The sequence below is a fragment of the Cetorhinus maximus genome, unplaced genomic scaffold (genome assembly GCF_964194155.1).
Source record: "Cetorhinus maximus unplaced genomic scaffold, sCetMax3.hap1.1 HAP1_SCAFFOLD_570, whole genome shotgun sequence".
NCBI classification, from domain to species: Eukaryota; Metazoa; Chordata; class Chondrichthyes; order Lamniformes; family Cetorhinidae; genus Cetorhinus; species Cetorhinus maximus.
Window position 1 is genome coordinate 167,133 of NW_027596512.1, and position 22,466 is coordinate 189,598.

The 22,466-nt window shown below is 58.8% G+C and overlaps 1 protein-coding gene across 1 annotated transcript; it reads right to left on the reverse strand.

Moving 5' to 3' along the window:
• Nucleotides 1-1,468: 1,468 nt before the first annotated feature.
• Nucleotides 1,469-21,786, reverse strand: ubxn1 (UBX domain protein 1). Its single transcript, XM_078535646.1, has 10 exons — nt 21,534-21,786; nt 17,087-17,184; nt 15,654-15,707; nt 12,743-12,858; nt 10,806-10,872; nt 8,138-8,329; nt 7,214-7,265; nt 4,188-4,304; nt 2,682-2,862; nt 1,469-1,814 (listed from the first exon to the last, which is right to left on the reverse strand). Exons 2-10 carry the CDS (start codon nt 17,143-17,145, stop codon nt 1,774-1,776), a joined length of 879 nt encoding a protein of 292 aa, XP_078391772.1. The 5' UTR covers nt 17,146-17,184; nt 21,534-21,786; the 3' UTR covers nt 1,469-1,773.
• Between the last annotated feature and the right edge of the window lie 680 nt (nt 21,787-22,466).

The window sequence follows — 22,466 nt, forward strand, 5'->3', positions numbered from 1 at the left end:
AAGAGCTGGTCAGAGGCTGGGAATCCTGTGGCAAGTAACTGACCACCTCACTCTCCAAAGCCTGTCCACCATCTACAAGGCACAAGTCAGGAGAGTGATGAATACTCCTCACTTCCCTGGATGAGTGCAGCTCCCACAACACTCAAGAAGCTCGACACCGTCCAGGACAAAGCAGCCGGTTGATTGGCTCCCCATCCACAAACATTCACTCCCTCCACCACCGACGCACAGTAGCAGCAGCGTGTGTACCATCTACAAGATGCACTGCAGCAACTCTGCAGTGGGACCATTGTTGTTTGTTGTCTATATCAATGATTTGGATGATAATGTGGTGAATTGGATCAGCAAGTTTGCTGATGACACTAAGATTGGAGGCGTTGTGGACAGCGAGGAAGGCTTTCAAAGCTTGCAGAGAGATCTGGACCAACTGGAAAAATGGGCCAGAAAATGGCAGATGGAATTTAATGCGGAAAAGTGTGAGGTGTTACATTTTGGAAGGACAAACCAAGGTAGGACATACACAGTAAATGGTAAGGCACTGAGGAGTGCGGAGGAACAAAGGGATCTTGGGAGTTCAGATACATAATTCCCTGAAAGTGGCGTCACAGGTAGACAAGGTTGTAAAGAAAGCTTTTGGCATGCTGGCCTTCATAAATCAAAGTATTGAGTATAGGAGTTGGGATGTTATGGTGAGGTTATATAAGACATTGGTGAGGCCAACTTTGGAGTATTGTGCGCAGTTCTGGTCGCCTAACTACAGGAAGGATATCAGTAAGATTGAAAGAGTGCAGAGAAGATTTACCAGGATGTTGCCGGGTCTTAAGGAGTTGAGTTACAGGGAAAGATTAAACAGGTTAGGACTTTATTCCTTGGAGCGTAGAAGAATGAGGGGAGATTTGATAGAAGTTTACAAAATTATGAGGGGTACAGAGTAAATGCGAGTAGGCTCTTTCCACTTAGATTAGGAGAGATAAACACGAGAGGACATGGCTTTAGGGTGAATGGGGAAAGGTTTAGGGGGAACATCAGGGGGAACTTCTTCACTCAGAGAGTGGTGAGAGTGTGGAACGAGCTACCATCTGACATGGTAAATGCGGGCTCACTCTTAAGTTTTAAGAATAAATTGGATAGATACATGGATGGGAGAGGTCTGGAGGGTTATGGACTAGGTGCAGGTCAATGGGACTAGCGGAATAATATTTCGGCACAGACTAGAAAGGCCGAATGGCCTGTTTTCTGTGCTGTAGTGTTCTATGGTTCTAACTCACCAAGACTCAAGAAGGTGGGGCTCACCTCCACCTTCTCAAGGGCAATTAGGGATGAGCAACAAATGCTGGTCCAGCCAGCGACCGTCCACATCCTTTGAAAGAATTTTAATAACTCCTCGGGTATCACGAGCTTGGAGAAGTCCTCTGGAGAACGAGCTTGGCCAGGGAAAAAACGCAGAGCAAAATCAGCAAGAGTAATAAAATTTTACACCTCTTTATTTCACTCATTAATTTATCTCCAGATAAACAAGTCGTTCCTTTAAAGAAGGCCAATTTCACATGGATAAAGCACGGGGAATGGCACACGCTTGCATACTCACAGGCGCTGTTTTACCGACTGGCGAGATTAGGGAGGAGAACGCAAGTCCGTGTCCTCTCGCATGCTCTCTCTCTCTCGCTCTCTCTCTCGCCCTCATTGTAAAATTTTCGGAACATTACAACACTGATGAGTGTTGCGGTGAAGAAGATCGTGTTGGGGGGTTCTCCCTGCCGCCCCACGCAGGTTTTACTTCTTGCACACAAACAAGACCGCAGAAGGGACCAGACCTGGAAAAGGCCACAGGGTCAGCATTCATTCACTGAACAAGAGACTTATTCCTACTCTCTGTGCCCGGTTAGTACATTAAACCCAGATTACTTACAAGATACAACTAACACACTTAGCAAAGCATCCCAACCCACAGATATTAAATTCAGGCTCCGTCTGCCCTCTCGGGTGGGGGTAAAAGATCCCACGGCCACTATTGGAAGAAGAGCAGGGGGGGAGTTCTCCCCGGTGTCCTGGGGCCGATATTTATCCCCCAACCAACATCACTAAAAACAGATTACGAGAGAGACAATTTGCTCCCACCAACAGCAATGTGCTAATGATCCGGATTATCTATTTTCAGTGCGGCGCTCCCTCAGCACTGACCCTCCGACAGTGCGGCGCTCCCTCAGCACTGACCCTCCGACGGTGCGGCGCTCCCTCAGCACTGACCCTCTGACAGTGCGGCGCTCCCTCAGCACTGACCCTCCGACAGTGCGGCGCTCCCTCAGCACTGACCCTCCGACAGTGCGGCGCTCCCTCAGCACTGACCCCCCGACAGTGCGGCGCTCCCTCAGCACTGACCCTCCGACAATGCGGCGCTCCCTCAGCACTGACCCTCCGACAGCGCGGCACTCCCTCAGCACTGACCCCCCGACAGTGCGGCGCTCCCTCAGCACTGACTCTCACCGTCTGGCAGCTGTGTTTGTGCTGCAGTCACTATTGCAGTGTAGAAAGCGCGGTTACCAATTCAGACAGAGCAAGATCCCACAAGGAGCAATGAACGAACCGAGCCGTGAATCTTCAATAATTCACGGTCAATCGGTCTGTTCATGGCTAGTGAGTCGAGATCACTTCCTCTTCAATCATTCCCACCAGCATCTTACCTAACTCCTGAAGAGGTTTCTCCATATCCTCCTCGGAGAAGACTTTCCGTGGGAAAGAGGTCATCAGGTTGAAGTTCCCGGGATCGTCCTGCTGTTGCAGTTGGACATACAGCCTGACAGCTGCCAGCTGCTCCCGGCTTTTGAAGGACTGGGTGAGCTGTGTGCCGTCTAATAGCCGGATCTGAACACAGGGTGTGGAACACAGTCACAGTCAGCTCCGGACGGACACTAACGTCTTTCCCCTCCCCCCTCACTCCGTCCCAGGACCAGGCCGTACCTACCGGGGAATCCACGCACGCTCCACCGCCCCCCCCCGCCCCAAGTGTCATCGCCCAGGTACCAGCTTTCAGTGTAGGCTGCAGGTGGAGGTCATACCCCGTGTGACCTTTGTGAACAGGGCGAATTTAAATACCGCCAGGCAAAGAGTTTCTGTTTTCCCAGCGGGGAATCTCTACCAAAGTGGAATGTCTTCCACACTGCGGTAGTCGACAACAGACTGGCTTGTCCCTAAAGTCCGTCGCTCAGCAACTCTGTGAGAAACATATTTGGCCAAGGGCGATTTGGCCTGTGCGGCTCTGGTCCATCCCGATGAACAGCACTTTGTGCTGTGCAGCTTGGCTGTGTCACTCACTAGCGAAATAAACCTCTTTATTGGCTGAAGGGGCTGGTTCCTCACTCCTCCCAGGTCGGGAGCTTAGTGTTGGACATCCCCCTTCACCTCCAGGTGATCAGAGCCAACAGCAACTGTTAAAATGAAGCACATTTGGCCGCTCGAGCCTGCTCCGCCATTAATACGATCGTGGCTGATAAGACCATAAGACATAGGAGCAGAAATTAGGCCATTTGGCCCATCGAGTCTGCTCCGCCATTCAATCATGGCTGGTAAGTTTCTCAAACCCATTCTCTCGCCTTCTCCCCGTAACCTTTGATCCCCTTACCAATCAAGAACCTATCTATCTCGGTCTTAAATACACATGATCTTGGGCTTCAGCTACTCTCTCCCACCCGCTCCCCACATCCCTTAATTCCCTGACACACCAAAAATCTGTCTATCCCACAGCCTTAAACGTATTCACTGATGGAGCACCCACAATCCTCTGGGGTAGAGAATTCCAAAGACTCACAACCCTCTGAGTGAAGAAATTTCTCCACATCTCAGTCCCTAAATGATCGGCCCCTTATCCTGAGACTGGGCCCCCGCGTTTTAGATTCTCCGACCAGCGGGAACAATCTCCCAGCGTCCGCCCTGTCACAACCCCTTCAGAATCCTGTAGGTTTCAGTGAGATCCCCTCTCATTCTTCTAAACTCCAGAGAATATAAATCCGATTTACTCAGCCTCTCATCATAGGACAACCCCCTCACCCCACACCCAGTGGGTGTAGAAGATCAAGGGATCAATCTGATTGAGCTATTTAATAAGTGGATGTCTCTGGTTGGGCAATCCCTCTCCTGAGCATCATTGTCCCAGAACACAGTGTAAAGTTCAAAGTAGACAGTGTCCTCACCTGTAGTCTGCATTCATCGTACTCCCTTTTAGCCGGTGTCCCCTGACTGGACTGAGGGACCACTGGTGTTGGCTGCACGGGGGAAGCTGCAGCTGTAACACCACCGCTCCCACCGAACTGGATCCCGGCATTGGGGGAAGGAGAATAAAAATAGGACAAGGTTCAGTGAAAGACATCAGGCACCCTCACACCCTGCCTGTGCGCGCGCACACACCCTCACACCCTGCCTGTGCGCGCACACACACCCTCACACCCTGCCTGTGCGCGCGCACACACCCTCACACCCTGCCTGTGCGCGCGCACACACCCTCACACCCTGCCTGTGCGCGCGCACACACCCTCACACCCCGCCTGTGCGCGCGCGCACACCCTCACACCCCGCCTGTGCACGCGCGCACACCCTCACACCCCGCCTGTGTGCGCGCACGCACACCCTCACACCCCGCCTGTGCGCGCGCGCACACCCTCACAACCTGCCTGTGCGCGCGCGCACACCCTCACACCCTGCCTGTGCGCGCACACACACCCTCACACCCTGCCTGTCCGCGCACACACACCCTCACACCCTGCCTGTGCGCGCACTCACACCCTGCCTGTGCGCGCACGCACACCCTCACACCCTGCCTGTGCGCGCACGCACACCCTCACACCCTGCCTGTGCGCGCACGCACACCCTCACACCCTGCCTGTGCGCGCACGCACACCCTCACACCCTGCCTGTGTGCGCACGCACACCCTCACACCCTGCCTGTGCGCGCACGCACACCCTCACACCCTGCCTGTGCGCGCACGCACACCCTCACACCCTGCCTGTGCGCGCACGCACACCCTCACACCCTGCCTGTGGGCACACACACACCCTCACACCCTGCCTGTGCGCGCACGCACACCCTCACACCCTGCCTGTGCGCGCACGCACACCCTCACACCCTGCCTGTGCGCGCACGCACACCCTCACACCCTGCCTGTGGGCACACACACACCCTCACACCCTGCCTGTGCGCGCGCACACACCCTCACACCCTGCCTGTGGGCACACACACACACACCCTCACACCCTGCCTGTGCGCGCACGCACACCCTCACACCCTGCCTGTGGGCACACACACACACACCCTCACAACCTGCCTGTGGGCACACACACACCCTCACAACCTGCCTGTGGGCACACACACACCCTCACAACCTGCCTGTGGGCACACACACACCCTCACACCCTGCCTGTGCGCGCACGCACACCCTCACACCCTGCCTGTGCGCGCACGCACACCCTCACACCCTGCCTGTGCGCGCACGCACACCCTCACACCCTGCCTGTGCGCGCACGCACACCCTCACACCCTGCCTGTGCGCGCACGCACACCCTCACACCCTGCCTGTGCGCGCACGCACACCCTCACACCCTGCCTGTGCGCGCACGCACACCCTCACACCCTGCCTGTGCGCGCACGCACACCCTCACACCCTGCCTGTGGGCACACACACACACACCCTGCCTGTGGGCACACACACACACACCCTCACACCCTGCCTGTGCGCGCGCACACACCCTCACACCCTGCCTGTGGGCACACACACACCCTCACACCCTGCCTGTGCGCGCGCACACACCCTCACACCCTGCCTGTGGGCACACACACACACACCCTCACACCCTGCCTGTGCGCGCACGCACACCCTCACACCCTGCCTGTGCGCGCACGCACACCCTCACACCCTGCCTGTGCGCGCACGCACACCCTCACACCCTGCCTGTGGGCACACACACACCCTCACACCCTGCCTGTGGGCACACACACACACACCCTCACAACCTGCCTGTGGGCACACACACACCCTCACAACCTGCCTGTGGGCACACACACACCCTCACAACCTGCCTGTGGGCACACACACACCCTCACAACCTGCCTGTGGGCACACACACACCCTCACACCCTGCCTGTGCGCGCACGCACACCCTCACACCCTGCCTGTGCGCGCACGCACACCCTCACACCCTGCCTGTGCGCGCACGCACACCCCCACACCCTGCCTGTGCGCGCACGCACACCCTCACACCCTGCCTGTGCGCGCACGCACACCCTCACACCCTGCCTGTGCGCGCACGCACACCCTCACACCCTGCCTGTGCGCGCACGCACACCCTCACACCCTGCCTGTGCGCGCACGCACACCCTGCCTGTGGGCACACACACACACACCCTCACAACCTGCCTGTGGGCACACACACACACACCCTCACAACCTGCCTGTGGGCACACACACACCCTCACAACCTGCCTGTGGGCACACACACACCCTCACAACCTGCCTGTGGGCACACACACACCCTCACACCCTGCCTGTGGGCACACACACACCCTCACACCCTGCCTGTGCGCGCACGCACACCCTCACACCCTGCCTGTGCGCGCACGCACACCCTCACACCCTGCCTGTGCGCGCACGCACACCCTCACACCCTGCCTGTGCGCGCACGCACACCCTCACACCCTGCCTGTGCGCGCACGCACACCCTCACACCCTGCCTGTGGGCACACACACACACACCCTCACAACCTGCCTGTGGGCACACACACACCCTCACACCCTGCCTGTGGGCACACACACACCCTCACACCCTGCCTGTGGGCACACACACACACACCCTCACACCCTGCCTGTGGGCACAGTTGCACCCACGCACACGTACACTCACACCACCCACACACAAATGTGTAATGCTCTCACGGTCCCTGGGTCTGCACTTAGCTGGTCTCAGCCACAGTGCTGTTACCTCTGGTCTCAACACCCTTAGCTTAGAGAGTGTCCCCCAAGGCGAAACCCCATTCAGGAGCTCAGTCTGATATCACGCATGTCTGGCTGTGATGCCGTCCACAGCCAAATAGCCTAGCAACACACACTACCCAGGCTGGCACATGCAGAATAGCCAGTGGCAGAGGAAAGAGAGGCTTTCCTGTGCCCGAGGGACCACCCACCCAGAAGAATCAAAGCAGAGCAGGAAATCAAGCTGTGATGGTTACCTTAAGGGCTCTCTCTGCCTTGTCTCTCTCAATCTTCTCTCGAACTCTCTGCCTGGGGGTGAGAAAATATCAGACTTTACAGCAGCAATCTTCACTGATCCATCTCTGAACTCCATATAGAATCACACTGCCAAGAAGGGGTCCATTCAGCCCATCATGCCTGTGCTGGCCCTTTGAAAAATCTATCCAATTAGTCCCCACTCCCCCTCCCCGCGCTCTCCCCCCCACAGTCCTGCAAATTTCTCCTTTTCAAGGATTTATCCAGTTCCCCCTTTTGAAAGTTCCTCTCGAATCTGCTTCCCTCTCTCACACTCACCCCAGAAAACCCAGTGGACCTCGAGCGAGGTTGTAGATGTCGAGTTAAAACGAAGGGGCCATTGCAACGCTGTGGCCTGGAGCGTGTGAGGAATGGATTTGTAGGCTTTTGCTGACAAAGCCAGCACAGGAGGCTGGTGTCCCAATCGCTCTGGCTGCCAACCCAGGCCCCCCGAGGTCCAAGGAGAGGACCTGAAACGCTGCACTCCGCCTCCGGCCAAGTTATCTATGGGAGGGCACCCACCCCCACAACTGCAACCAGCCCCACACACAACACCACCCCCAGCAAACCTCGTGGGAACAGCCCCCACTGGAACAGCCGTACTTAAACCCTCCCCGCCCGTCCCCGACCCCCCACCCCATTCGAATGGCTGCAGACCCCCCACCACTGGAATAGTCATATACCCTCCCCCACCCCAAGCCCCTCACCAGAACAGCCACCACACAATGCAATGCACACACACGCCATCCCCCCGCGAACTGAAATGGACCCCCCGCCAGTGGGCTTGGCCCCACTCCCCCCACCCCAACCCCCCCCCACCCATCACCGTGTGGAATGCAGTCCCCACCCCCAGTGGAAACCCACTTCGAGCTTTCTGCTGGGTTTACTTGGCTCTGATGTCCTCCAGTTTCTCCTTCCTCCTCTCCTCGGCGATCTTCCTCATCTCCTCCTCCTGCAGCTTCTGCCGGATGAGCGACAGCTCCTGGCCTTGCTTCCGCCGCTGCTTCTCCCGGTCAATCTCGTCTTTCTTCTCTCTCTCCTCCCGTTCCAACTGCCGCTGCCTCATCAACTCTTCCAGCCTGTGGAGGGAGTGGGGGCATCGGGAGAGGGTCGGGGGGGGTGGGGCGGGAGAGGGTCGGGGGGGGTGGGGCGGGAGAGGGTCGGGGGGGGGTGGGGCGGGAGAGGGTCGGGGGGGGGTGGGGCGGGAGAGGGTCGGGGGGGGTGGGGCGGGAGAGGGTCGGGGGGGGTGGGGCGGGAGAGGGTCGGGGGGGGGTGGGGCGGGAGAGGGTCGGGGGGGGGTGGGGCGGGAGAGGGTCGGGGGGGGTGGGGCGGGAGAGGGTCGGGGGGGGTGGGGCGGGAGAGGGTCGGGGGGGGTGGGGCGGGAGAGGGTCGGGGGGGGTGGGGCGGGAGAGGGTCGGGGGGGGGTGGGGCGGGAGAGGGTCGGGGGGGGTGGGGCGGGAGAGGGTCGGGGGGGGTGGGGCGGGAGAGGTTCGGGTGGGGCGGGAGAGGGTCGGGGGGGTGGGGCGGCAGAGGGTCAGGGGGGGTGGGAGAGGGTCAGGGGGGGTGGGAGAGGGTCAGGGGGGGTGGGAGAGGGTCAGGGGGGGTGGGAGAGGGTCAGGGGGGGTGGGAGAGGGTCAGGGGGGGTGGGAGAGGGTCGGGGGGGGTGGGAGAGGGTCGGGGGGGGTGGGAGAGGGTCGGGGGGGGTGGGAGAGGGTCGGGGGGGGTGGGAGAGGGTCAGGGGGGGGTGGGAGAGGGTCAGGGGGGTGGGAGAGGGTCAGGGGGGTGGGAGAGGGTCAAGGCACATTCCACACGTTAAGCGGCTGAATAAGCAAGAGGTCACTTTTAATGTTTTGATGTGTCTGCACCGCAGCCCCTCTCCCATTCCCCATCCCTCCTCCCCTCTCCCCTCCCTTTCCCCCATCTCACTCCCCTTTCCCCTGTGCCCCCTCTCCCCTCCCCATTCTCCTCCCCTCCCCATCCACTCCTTCTCCGCCCATCCCCCCTTCCCTCAGTGTTGTAATGTAGGAAACGCAGCAGTCCATTTGCGCACAGCAAGATCCCACAAACAGCAATGTGAGAATGACCCAGATCATCTGTTTTTAGTGATGTTGGGTGAGGGATAAATATTGGCCCCAGGACACCGGGGAGAACTCCCCCCTGCTCTTCTTCCAATAGTGGCCATGGGATCTTTTACCCCCACCCGAGAGGGCAGATGGGGCCTCGGTTTAATGTCTCACCTGACGGGCAGCGCTGCAGAATTGGCATAGGTCACGTGTGCGGGTGGAGTGAAACCTGAGACCACACCCCATCAGCACACTGGCTGGGGATGGCAATTGGGCAGGCCTTAGCTTCAGGAGGCAGAGGCTCACTCCTACCTCGCATCAAGGTGGCAAAGAGAGACTTTCCACTCGGACCCTACCCCCCGAGCCCAGCGTGGGCCAACATCAAGACACCGAAGGTGACGTCTCCAACGCGCCGAGACCGGGCGGCACATTGTGAGGACGGGTCTGTTTGAGAGGAGGGTCCGATGCTGTAGTTTCACTCTGGCTGGGGAACAGGGCCCACTGCTTCCTGAGGCTGCGTCCACGCCAATGTGTCACAAGAATTTTACAGCGGTTCATCGAAAACTCCAGCTCCCTGCCTGAGCCCTTTTACAGCGGGTGCTAAACAGCTCAACTGTCCCGCGCGCAGCCTAGTTCCAGAGCTCAGCCAGAGATCCATGGACACGAGGTACACCGAACGATGAGGAAGGCAGGCGGGAGGTTGGCATTTAGTGCAAGTGGAACCGAGAATAAAATTAGGGAAGTGTTGGTGCAACTGTACAGGGTGTTGGTGAGACTGCACCTGGAGCACTGTGTGCACAGTTTGAATCTCCTTATTTAAGGAGGGATAGACTCGCACTGGAGGCCATTCAGAGAAGGTTCACTCGGCTGATTCCTGGGATGAAGGGGGTTTGTCTTATGGGGAAAGGTTGAGCAGGTTGGGCCCTGTACCCATTGGAGTTTAGAAGAATGAGAGGTGATATCAGACCCTGAGGAGGGGAGGGTTGACAGGGTGGAGGCTGATAGGATGTTTCCCCGCCTCGTGGGGGGGAATCCAGGCCAAGGGGGCTCAGTTTAAAGACCAGGGGCCTCCCATTTAAGACGGAGATGGGGAGTTGTTTTTTTCCTCTCTCAGAGGATCATGAGTCTGTGCAATTCCCCCCCTGCCAGAGAGCAGCGGAGGCCGGGTCAGTGAATATATTCAAGGCCGAGTTAGACAGATTTTTGATCGACGAGGGAGTCGAGGGTTATGGGGGGGGGACAGACAGGAAAGTGGGGTTAAGGCCACAATCAGATCGGCCACCATTATGGAATGGGGTAGGAGGTGACTCGAGGGGCTGAATGGCCTAGCCCTGCTCCTAATTCTTGTGTTGTGACATTCCAACAGGGAATGGTGACCGTCCCCTGCACAGAAACTGGGTGTCGGCGGGGGGGTGGGTTACCGCAGTGCACTCTCTCCCAACGCCGCGCCACTTAAATCACCAAAAGCGCCGAGGAGGAGGGGGCTGCTTACCTTTTGAGCTGCTCCTTCTTCTCCTCCTCCGATAGCGCTGCGTTATGTTGGATTTGGTTGGAATTTTCTGTCGGAAAGGATTCAAGCAGAGGTTTAATGGAGATGGGCTTCACAGAGGGGCTGCTGCAAAGGAAGGGGTGATGCGGGTGAAGGGAGGGCCAATCAATGACGGGTTACATGTGTCGCAGGACTGACCCAGACCGTGCGCCAGGACATTTAAGATGCCCCTAAAATACACATGCAGAGCACAGAGTGTAGGAGGAGGAGTAGGCCATTGACCCCTTCCAGCCTGCTCCATTATTCAATACCACTGATTGGAGCCATAACTCCATTTACCACCCCCGCCCCCCAACCACCAAATCATTTACATCCACCAGAGACGGAAGGTGGGGCCTCGGTTTAATATCTCAACCCAAAGAGGCACCTCCAGTGCCCGCACCTCAGTACTGACCCTCCGACAGTGCGGCGCTCCCTCAGCACTGACCCTCCGACAGCGCGGCGCTCCCTCAGCACTGACCCTCCGACAGTGTGGTGCTCCCTCAGCACTGACCCTCCGACAGCGCGGCGCTCCCTCAGCACTGACCCTCCCACAGTGCGGCGCTCCCTCAGCACTGACCCTCCGACAGTGTGGTGCTCCCTCAGCACTGACCCTCCCACAGTGCGGCGCTCCCTCAGCACTGACCCTCCGACAGTGCGGTGCTCCCTCAGCACTGACCCTCCCACAGTGCGGCGCTCCCTCAGTACTGACCCTCCGACAGTGCGGCGCTCCCTCGGCACTGACCCTCCGACAGCGCGGCGCTCCCTCAGCACTGACCCTCCGACAGTGCGGCGCTCCCTCAGCACTGACCCTCCGACAGTGCGGCGCTCCCTCAGCACTGACCCTCCGACAGTGCGGCGCTCCCTCAGCACTGACCCTCCGACAGTGCGGCGCTCCCTCAGCACTGACCCTTCGACAGTGCGGCGCTCCCTCAGCACTGACCCTCCGACAGTGCGGCGCTCCCTCAGTACTGACCCTCCGACAGTGCGGCGCTCCCTCAGTACTGACCCTCCGACAGTGCAGCGCTCCCTCAGCGTTGACCCTCCGACAGTGCAGCGCTCCCTCAGCACTAACCCTCCGACAGTGTGGTGCACCCTCAGTAGGGCAGGCGAGCGGGCCAGGGGAGGGCGGGAGACTGAGACACTGCACACACAAGGCTGAGTGAGGGATAGAGCCCCACTTCACCACAGCTGACCCCTTACCCAACAACTCATGGTCCTCAAGTCTTCAAATTTGCAACTGACCATCCCCCTCTCTCCCTCCCTCTCTGCCCCTCCTCAGGCTTCACAGATTTGTGGGGTTGAATGTTCCAGATTTCCACACCCCTTTCCCTACAGGCGCAGTCGACACAGATTCAATTATCATTTTTGAAGGGAATTGGATAAATATCTGTCAGAGAATGGTTACTGCACAGGCCATTCTGCCCGTCATGTCTCTGCCGGCTCTCTGAACCAGCCCTTCATCATGTGCCATTTCCCCACCATGTCCCCATAAGCTTGCACATTCTCCCCTTGCAGATAATGGTCCAACTCCCCTCTGAATGCCTCGATTGACCCTGCCTCCCCCACACTCGGGCAGTGCATTCCAGGTCCTCACCACTCGCTGAGTGCAAACGTTTCTCCTCACGTCACCATTGCTTCTTTTCCAAGTTACCAAGGGGTGCTGCCCCCTGGTTCCCAGCACTTTGCCAGCGGGAACAGCCTCTCCCTATCCACTCTGTCTGATCCCTCATAGTCTTCAGCAACCCTATCAAACATGGGGAAATTTAGGGGGACGATGGGGGAAAGAGCAGGTGGGGGGAGTACGACGAATAGGACAGGTTTTTCACAGAGCTGACACAGACCCGGCCCTGCGACCAAACCACAGGCAACGCGGAAATCCCGGCGGCTTTTCCACTTGCCTTCGAAGGTCATCTCGGCAGCTCCGAGTTCAGATTTCTCTGTCGTTCCCAGGACGTCTCCCTGAGGCGCCACATATGGTTCATCCAGATTGGGGTCGTCTTCATGTTCAATTAGCCTGAAAAAAGCAAACGTGCGGATTGGTGCCACTCGCCAGCTCCGACAGCCATCGCCTCAGCTCCCCGCACTCACTCACCTACATCAGCAACTTAAAACCCTCATCAACGTCTTCAATTCCCTCCTAGGCAACCCCTTCCTATCTCTGTAACCTCCTCCAGCCCCTACACCCCTCCCTATCTCTGTAACCTCCTCCAGCCCCTAAAACCCTCCCTATCTCTGTAACCTCCTCCAGCCCCTAAAACCCTCCCTATCTCTGTAACCTCCTCCAGCCCCAACAACCCTCCCTATCTCTGTAACCTCCTCCAGCCCCTACAACCCTCCCTATCTCTGTAACCTCCTCCAGCCCCTAAAACCCTCCCTATCTCTGTAACCTCCTCCAGCCCCTACAACCTTCCAAGATCTCTGTGCTGCTCCAATTCCGGCCTCTTGACCATCCCCCAATTCCCATCGCTCCACCATTGGCGGCCGTGCCTTCAGCTGCCTGGACCCTAAGCTCTGGAATTCCCTTGCTAAACTTTTCTGCCTCTCTCTCCCTCCATTTAGACACTTCTTAAAACTGACTGCTTTGACCAAGCTTCTCATCACCTTGAACGGCAGAGCAGGCTTGATGGGCCGAGTGGTCTACTCCTGCTCCTAAATCACACGTTCGTGGAGTCTTTCTTTCTCATTGGAATGTATCTTTTCTGAGTATTCTGAAATATCTCTATATCTTTGCCACTGCCTCGCTACTGACCCATCCCTTAACCTAATTACCTGGTTCGCTTGAGCCAGCTCTGTCTTCAAGCCCCCATAATCACCCTTATTTAAGTTTAAAACACTAGTCTTAACCCACTCTTCTCCCCACTCAAACTGAATGTGAAATTCAATCATATTATGATCTCTGCTACCAAAGGGCGCCTTGTGTCAGCTGTGGCTCAGTTCATAGCACCCTCGCCTTTGAATCAGAGGGTTGTGGGTTCATGTCCCACTCCCGGAAACCAAGAACTGTGATTGTACTCGAACGAGTTGCAATCTGTGACTGTTGATAACTCGAAAGAGTTTCACTATGAGGTCATTGATTAACCCTGTCTCACTGCACATTACCAGATCGAGTATAGCCTGCTCTCTGCTTGGTGCTAAAACATACTGGGCTAAGAAACTGTTCAGAAAACAGTCTACGAACTCATCATCCAGGCTGCCTTTGCCAATCTGATTCACCAAATCTATATGTAGATTAAAATCACCATGGTTATCACCATTCTATTCTCATAAGCCCCCTTTATTTCTTCCTGCATAGCCTGTCCTACAGTGCAGTTACTATTGATTTACCCTGTCTGATTTACTCTCCTGTGAAGTGCCTTGGAGACGTTTTGCTATGGTGGCTGCCTGTTGGATTGTTGGTGGATCAGTGCAGTGCTCGCAGTGTGGACCCTCCCACAGCGCGGACCCTCCAACAGTGCGGCACTCCCTCAGTCCTGACCCTCCGACAGTGCAGCACTCCCTCAGTACTGACCCTCCAACAGTGCGGTACTCCCTCACTACTGACCCTCTGAGAGTGCAGCACTCCCTCACTACTGACCCTCCGACAGTGCGGTGCTCCCTCACTACTGACCGTCTGACAGTGCGGCGCTCCCTCATTACTGACCCTCCGACTGTGCTGCACTCCCTCAGCACTGACCCTCCGACAGTGCGGCACTCCCTCAGCACTGACCCTCCGACAGTGCGGCGCTCCCTCAGCACTGACCCTCCGACAGTGCGGCGCTCCCTCAGCACTGACCCTCCGACAGTGCGGCGCTCCCTCAGCACTGACCCTCCGACAGTGCGGCGCTCCCTCAGCACTGACCCTCCCACAGTGCGGCGCTCCCTCAGCACTGACCCTCCGACAGTGCGGCGCTCCCTCAGCACTGACCCTCCGACAGTGCGGCGCTCCCTCAGCACTGACCCTCTCACAGTGCGGCGCTCCCTCAGCACTGACCCTCCCACAGTGCGGCGCTCCCTCAGCACTGACCCTCCGACAGTGCGGCGCGCCCTCAGCACTGACCCTCCGACAGTGCGGCGCTCCCTCAGCACTGACCCTCCGACAGTGCGGCGCTCCCTCAGCACTGACCCTCCCACAGTGCGGCGCTCCCTCAGCACTGACCCTCCGACAGTGCGGCGCTCCCTCACTACTGACCCTCCGACAGTGCGGCGCTCCCTCAGTACTGACCCTCCGACAGTGTGGTGCTCCCTCACTACTGACCCTCTGACAGTGCGGGGCTCCCTCAGTACTGACCCTCAGACAGTGCGGCACTCCCTCAACACTGACCCTCTGACAGTGCGGGGCTCCCTCAGTACTGACCCTCCGACAGTGCAGTGCTCCCTCAGTCCTGAACCTCCGACAGTGCAGTGCTCCCTCAGTCCTGACCCTCTGACAGTGCGGCACTCCCTCAGCACTGACCCTCCAACAGTGCAGTGCTCCCTCAGTCCTGAACCTCCGACAGTGCAGTGCTCCCTCAGTCCTGACCCTCTGACAGTGCGGCACTCCCTCAGCACTGACCCTCTGACAGTACAGCACTCCCTCAGTACTGGCACAGGATGTGCCATCTTCAGTTACGGGGCTTAAGACTCTGGATTGGGAATTGAACCCACAACCTTCACATGCAAGAGGCAAGTGTGTTACCCACTGAGCCACGGTTTGTACAGTAAGGTGAGCTTGCGCTAGGCCTCAAACTGCATGGGCTACCCCGCAGCAGCCACCCTGATGCTCTCCTGCAGTCTCGCACCCTCCTCTCTAACCAACATTAACCGCTTAACTGAAGGAGAACATTTCCATACCAGTCCATGGCTTTTTCAATCCCTTGATGTCCAGACAGCGCCAAAGCCTTCTCTCTAGAAAGAAGAGTAAATTAATTTAAAACAGAACATGGATTTGACCCCTCCCTTCCATCACATCAGTCATTGCTGAACTTGATCCCAGTTTCAACACCTTTATTCTCCCAACCCAAACACTCACCCGATAATTCCCTTTCAGCAACCTTTCCAAATCCCTGCATGTCCTCAGCTGCTCCCTATCTCTGTAACCTCCTCCAGCCCCTACAACCCTCCCCATCTCTGTAACCTCCTCCAGCCCCTACAACCCTCCCCATCTCTGTAACCTCCTCCAGCCCCAACAACCCTCCCTATCTCTGTAACCTCCTCCAGCCCCTACAACCCTCCCCATCTCTGTAACCTCCTCCAGCCCCTACAACCCTCCCCATCTCTGTAACCTCCTCCAGCCCCTACAACCCTCCCTATCTCTGTAACCTCCTCCAGCCCCTACAACCCTCCCTAACTCTGTAACCTCCTCCAGCCCCTACAACCCTCCCTATCTCTGTAACCTCCTCCAGCCCCTACAACCCTCCCTATCTCTGTAACCTCCTCCAGCCCCAACCCTCCCTCTCTCTGTAACCTCCTCCAGCCCCAACCCTCCCTATCTCTGTAAGCTCCTCCAGCCCCAACCCTCCCTCTTTCTGTAACCTCCTCCAGCCCCTACAACCCTCCCTATCTCTGTAACCTCCTCCAGCCCCTACAACCCTCCCTATCTCTATAACCTCCTCCAGCCCCTACGACCCTATCTTTGTAACCTCCTCCAGCCCCTACGTCCCTATCTCTGTAACCTCCTCCAGCCCCTACAACCCTCCCTATCTCTGTAACCTCCTCCAGCCCCTACAACCCTCCCTATCTCTGTAACCTCCTCCAGCCCCTACAACCCTCCGAGATCTCTGCACTTCTCCAATTCCGGCCTCTTGAGCATCCCCTGATTCCCATCGCCCCACCATTGGCAGCCATGCCTTCAGCTGCCTGGGGGCCCTGAGCTTTGGAATTCCCTCCCTAAACCTCTCTGTCTCTCTCTCTCTCGCTCCTCCTTTAAGATGCTCCTCTAAACCGACTTCTTGGACAGAAGCTTTTGTTTGCCTGTCCATAACGTGAGAGTAGGGGCCAAATTTTATCTGAGTTACGCTCCCATGTAGCACCTTGGGGACGTTTTTCTGCGTCATTGAATGCTGGCAGCTCAGGGAGAGCAGCCTGGCTTTACAGGGAGGTGGGGTTTCCCCATCAGCAGCCCGGCAGGTGTGGGCTTGAGCTCACGGCTTGGGTCAGACAAGCAGTCGTGCTCAACGCTAAATGAGCTGTCGGGGCTACGCAGTTAAAACGCACCTTCATTCCCGGGAGAAACGAGACCGCTAGGATCAAGACCCCCTCCCCTCCCAGTCCCGGTCGATACTCACGCTCTGTTCCGGGAGAATCCCATCTCCATCATCATCTCCAAGGCTGTCATTTCAGCCATCGCCTTCGGTTCGGGAAAGAAAAAAATCCGGCAAATATTCTGGGAAGCAGAAACAACGGTCACAGCTTAAACATTTGGGTCAGGGGGCTGCAATGGTCCAGGTTCATAGACTCACCCAGCAGGGGAAAGAGGCCATTCGGCCCATCAAGCCTGTCCTGGCTCTTTGAAAGATCTATCCAATTAGTCCCCACTCCCCCTCCCCGCTCTCTCCCCCCCACAGTCCTGCAAATTTCTCCTTTTCGAGTATTTATCCAATTCCCCCCTTTTGAAAGTTCCTATTGAATCTGCTTCCACCGCCCTTTCAGGCAGCGCCTTCCAGATCACAACAACTCGCTGTGTAAAAAAACATTCTCCTCATCTCCCCCTCTGGCTCTTTTCCCGATTCTCTTCAATCTGTGTCCCTCTGGTTACCGACCCTCCTGCCACTGGGAACAGTTTCTCCTTATTCACTCGATCCAAACCCTTCCTGATTTTGAACGCCTCGATTCAATCTCCCCCTTAACCTTCTCTGCTGTAAGGAGAACAATCCCAGCTCCTCCCAGTCTCTGCCCTCAATCCAGTTTTTTCTCTCTCCAAAGGGGTCTGTGTGAAGCCTTTCTCCTTCCCTCCCCAGCAGGGGAGAGAACACAAGAGGCTCACTTGTCACAGAATCACAGCACAGGAGACGGCCATTCGGCCCATCAAGTCCGTGTCAGTTGTCGCAAACAGCAATTTATTCAGTCGCATGCTGCCTACTCTTTCCCCTATGGCCCTGAATCTTTTTTTTCTCCTTCAAGTATTTATCCAATTCCCGACTGAAGGCTACCATTGGTTTATCAATTTAGAAAGGGGGATGGGCGGCGTAGTGTATTGTCACTGGACTAGTACTCCAGAGACCCAGGGGTAACTCTCTGGGTACCTGGGTTCAAATCCTGTCCCCTGGCAGGCGGTGAAATTTGAATTCAATAAAAAATCTGGAATTAAAAGTCTAATGATGACCATGAAACCATTGCCGATTGTCATAAAAACCCATCTGGTTCACGAATATCCCTTTAGGGAAGGAAATCTGCCGTCCTTACCCAGTCTGGCCTACATGTGACTCCAGACCCACAGCAATGTGGTTGACTCTTAACTGCCCCTCTGAAATGCCCTAACAAGCCACTCAGTTCTCAAGGACAATTAGGGATGGGGCAATAAATGCTGGCCCAGCCAGCGACGCCCACATCCCACAAACAAATATATTTTTAAAAATTCTCCGGCGCCACGTAAACTAGAGCAGTTGCTCTGGTGCGGGAGCCGTGTTGTTGCTGCGAGATCGATTACAGGGTCTACATTTATATCGTATGAACCGTTCTGTCCCCAGCTCCAACTCGTTGGGCCTCAAAGTGGTGGCCTCCCCATCCTCCCTCCCTCCCCGTCGCAACCTTCCCTCGGTCTGGCAGTTCCGCGAGGTCTTTTTGGAAGCTGAATCCTGGTGAGATCACCCATTCGCCCGCCTCGGTTGATGTCTGGCCCTCAGCTCCCCATGTCAAAAAAACCCCCACTCACCTCAGCCCTCGCTGCAGCTTTCACGCTGCACCGGACCCTGGCAGCCCGGTGTAGAGGGTGCAGATCGCCCCACGCTGTGACTCCATGACGATACGCCTGTCCCACCCCCATCTCACCTTGGAAACATGAGAGTTTTGGGGGGGGTTGTAGGGGGTGTGAGGGCAATTTAACTGAAGTCTCCCCAGCCACAACCTCACGGGCTGACCACCTCTTCAGGAGCCGGAACAGAACAGACACAAAGGGGCCGAGAGGCCTCCTCGAGTGCCAGAAATTTCCAACGCTTCGGTGGGGGGGGCGGCTAGGGGATTGGGGGGGGGGGGCGCGCGCTAGGGGATGGGGGGGGGGCGCTAGGGGATGGGGGGGGCGGCTAGGGTGTGGGGGGGCGGCTAGGGGATGGGGGGCGGCTAGGGGATGGGGGGGCGGCTAGGGGATGGGGGGGCGGCTAGGGGATGGGGGGGCGGCTAGGGGATGGGGGGGCGGCTAGGGGATGGGGGGGCGGCTAGGGGATGGGGGGGCGGCTAGGGGATGGGGGGGCGGCTAGGGGATGGGGGGGCGGCTAGGGGATGGGGGGGCGGCTAGGGGATGGGGGGGCGGCTAGGGGATGGGGGGGCGGCTAGGGGATGGGGCTAGGGGATGGGGGGGCGGCTAGGGGATGGGGGGGCGGCTAGGGGATGGGGCTAGGGGATGGGGGGGCGGCTAGGGGATGGGGGGGCGGCTAGGGGATGGGGGGGCGGCTAGGGGATGGGGGGGGTGGCTAGGGGATGGGGGGGCGGCTAGGGGATGGGGCTAGGGGATGGGGCTAGGGGATGGGGGGGCGGCTAGGGGATGGGGCTAGGGGATGGGGCTAGGGGATGGGGCTAGGGGATGGGGCTAGGGGATGGGGGGGCGGCTAGGGGATGGGGGGGCGGCTAGGGGATGGGGGGGCGGCTAGGGGATGGGGGGGCGGCTAGGGGATGGGGGATGGGGCTGGGGGATGGGGCTAGGGGATGGGGGATGGGGCTGGGGGATGGGGGATGGGGCTGGGGGATGGGGGATGGGGCTAGGGGATGGGGGATGGGGCTAGGGGATGGGGCTAGGGGATGGGGCTAGGGGATGGGGCTAGGGGATGGGGCTAGGGGATGGGGCTAGGGGATGGGGGGGATGGGGGGATGGGGCTAGGGGATGGGGGATGGGGCTGGGGGATGGGGGATGGGGGATGGGGCTGGGGGATGGGGGATGGGGCTAGGGGATGGGGCTAGGGGATGGGGGATGGGGCTAGGGGATGGGGCTAGGGGATGGGGCTAGGGGATGGGGCTAGGGGATGGGGCTAGGGGATGGGGCTAGGGGATGGGGGGGATGGGGCTAGGGGATGGGGGATGGGGCTGGGGGATGGGGGATGGGGCTGGGGGATGGGGGATGGGGCTAGGGGATGGGGGATGGGGCTAGGGGATGGGGGATGGGGCTAGGGGATGGGGGATGGGGCTAGGGGATGGGGGATGGGGCTAGGGGATGGGGGATGGGGCTAGGGGATGGGGCTAGGGGATGGGGCTAGGGGATGGGGGGGATGGGGGGATGGGGCTAGGGGATGGGCGGCTAGGGGATGGGCGGCTAGGGGATGGGGGGCTAGGGGATGGGCGGCTAGGGGATGGGGGGCTAGGGGATGGGGCTAGGGGATGGGGGATGGGGCTAGGGGATGGGGGATGGGGCTAGGGGATGGGGCTAGGGGATGGGGGATGGGGCTAGGGGATGGGGGGGATGGGCGGCTAGGGGATGGGCGGCTAGGGGATGGGGGGCTAGGGGATGGGGGGCTAGGGGATGGGGGGCTAGGGGATGGGGGGCTAGGGGATGGGGGGCTAGGGGATGGGCGGCTAGGGGATGGGCGGCTAGGGGATGGGCGGCTAGGGGATGGGCGGCTAGGGGATGGGCGGCTAGGGGATGGAAGGGGGCGGCTAGGGGATGGAAGGGGGCAGGAGGGGGTTGGGGGAGCTGGGGGGGTGGGAGGGGCCAGAGGGGCTGGGTCTGGGGAGAGGGTGGGGGGGGGCTGGGTCTGGGGAGAGGGTGGGGGGGGGCTGGGTCTGGGGAGAGGGTGGGGGGGGGCTGGGTCTGGGGAGAGGGTGGGGGGGGGCTGGGTCTGGGGAGAGGGTGGGGGGGGGCTGGGTCTGGGGAGAGGGTGGGGGGGGCTGGGTCTGGGGAGAGGGTGGGGGGGGCTGGGTCTGGGGAGAGGGTGGGGGGGGGCTGGGTCTGGGGAGGGGGTGGGGGTGTCTGGGGAGGGGGTGGGGGGGGTCTGGGGAGAGGGTGGGGGGGGGCTGGGGAGAGGGTGGGGGGGGGCTGGGTCTGGGGAGGGGGTGGGGGTGTCTGGGGAGGGGGTGGGGGGGGTCTGGGGAGGGGGTGGGGGGGGTCTGGGGAGGGGGTGGGGGGGGCTGGGTCTGGGGAGGGGGGGGGCTGGGTCTGGGGAGGGGGTGGGGGGGGCTGGGTCTGGGGAGGGGGTGGGGGGGGGCTGTCAGTGTAAAATGTAAGGGTCATCTTCAGCAACAATCCATGCGAATGTAAGATTCTGAAGGGAATTTAATTGCTGGAATCAATTTTACAGTCACAACAAGGGCTTATTTACATGTTGGGGGATTTCAGGGATTGTGAAGTTCCCCCTGCGTGAAAAAAGGACCCAGTATGAGGGTAAATCAGCTGTTCCTGTTGGAGATAATTCCCATTGCTGTACCAGGGAAATGGCTGTGAATGATCAAAATGCTTTCTAATGATGGGGACAATTTGGCCCAAGAGCCTGGGCTCTCCCTTTTATGTTGCTGCACTCCTGCTGTTCAATACCCCCAACCCCCAAACCCAACCCCTCCTCCCCCCGGGGGAAAGCAATGGCTCGGGCCTACCTGCAGCACTGAAGCCTCGGTCTTTCCTGAGCCCCGCGGCCGGGTCGAGGTGCGCCTTAGGCGGGCGTGGTTTTCAGATATCTCCCGGGGTCAGCAGAAATGCTGGGGGTGGATTCATAACTCGGTGAGGGGAGTGTGTGAGGGACGCTGAGGGTGTTGCGGGGGGGTTTTATCGGATTTTGCTTTCACCAGTGAAAACACCAGCCTCTAAACCCTCACCTCCCAGCAGAAGCGGCACCGCCGACTGTCAATCACCGGGGAGGAGGGCGGGGCTAATCACCCAGGGGGCGGGTCCGGGTAGCCCTGTCAATCAGCGGAGTGGGCGGGGTCTCCACCTGCACCGACACCGCCTCTCATTCACTGAGGAAGGGGCGGGGCTAGCGACCCAAGGGCGGGACCAGGTTTTTCCTGTCAATCGAATCAGTGGGCGTGGTCTTCCATTCAATTAGACCTGTCAATCAGCTGGGAGAGGGCGGGGCTGTAGACCCCGGGTGGGCAGGAGCGATTGGTGCTGTCAGTCAAAGCAGCAGTGGGTGTGGTCTTCTCCAGCCCCAGCCCTCGCTGCCAAGCACGGGGAAGGGAGCGAGGCTCTGAGCCAGGCCCTGCTGTCAATCAAACCAGCGGGCGTGGTCTCCCCCTGCACTGGCCTGGCTGTCAATCACCTGCGAGGGGGGGGTGGGGCCTATGGTCCCAGTGGGCGGGGCCAGGCGGTCCTGTCAATCAAATCAGAGGGGCGATGGTGGTATGGTGGTCATGTCCCAGAGAGCTGGGACCATGGGTTCAAATCCCACCACGGCAGCTGGTGGAATTTAAATTCAATTACTCAATCTGGAATTGAAATCTTGTCCCAGTAACAGTGACCATGAAACTATCATCGATTGCCGTTGTAATATACCTTTAAACGATATCAGCATGACATCACTCGAAGGGAAA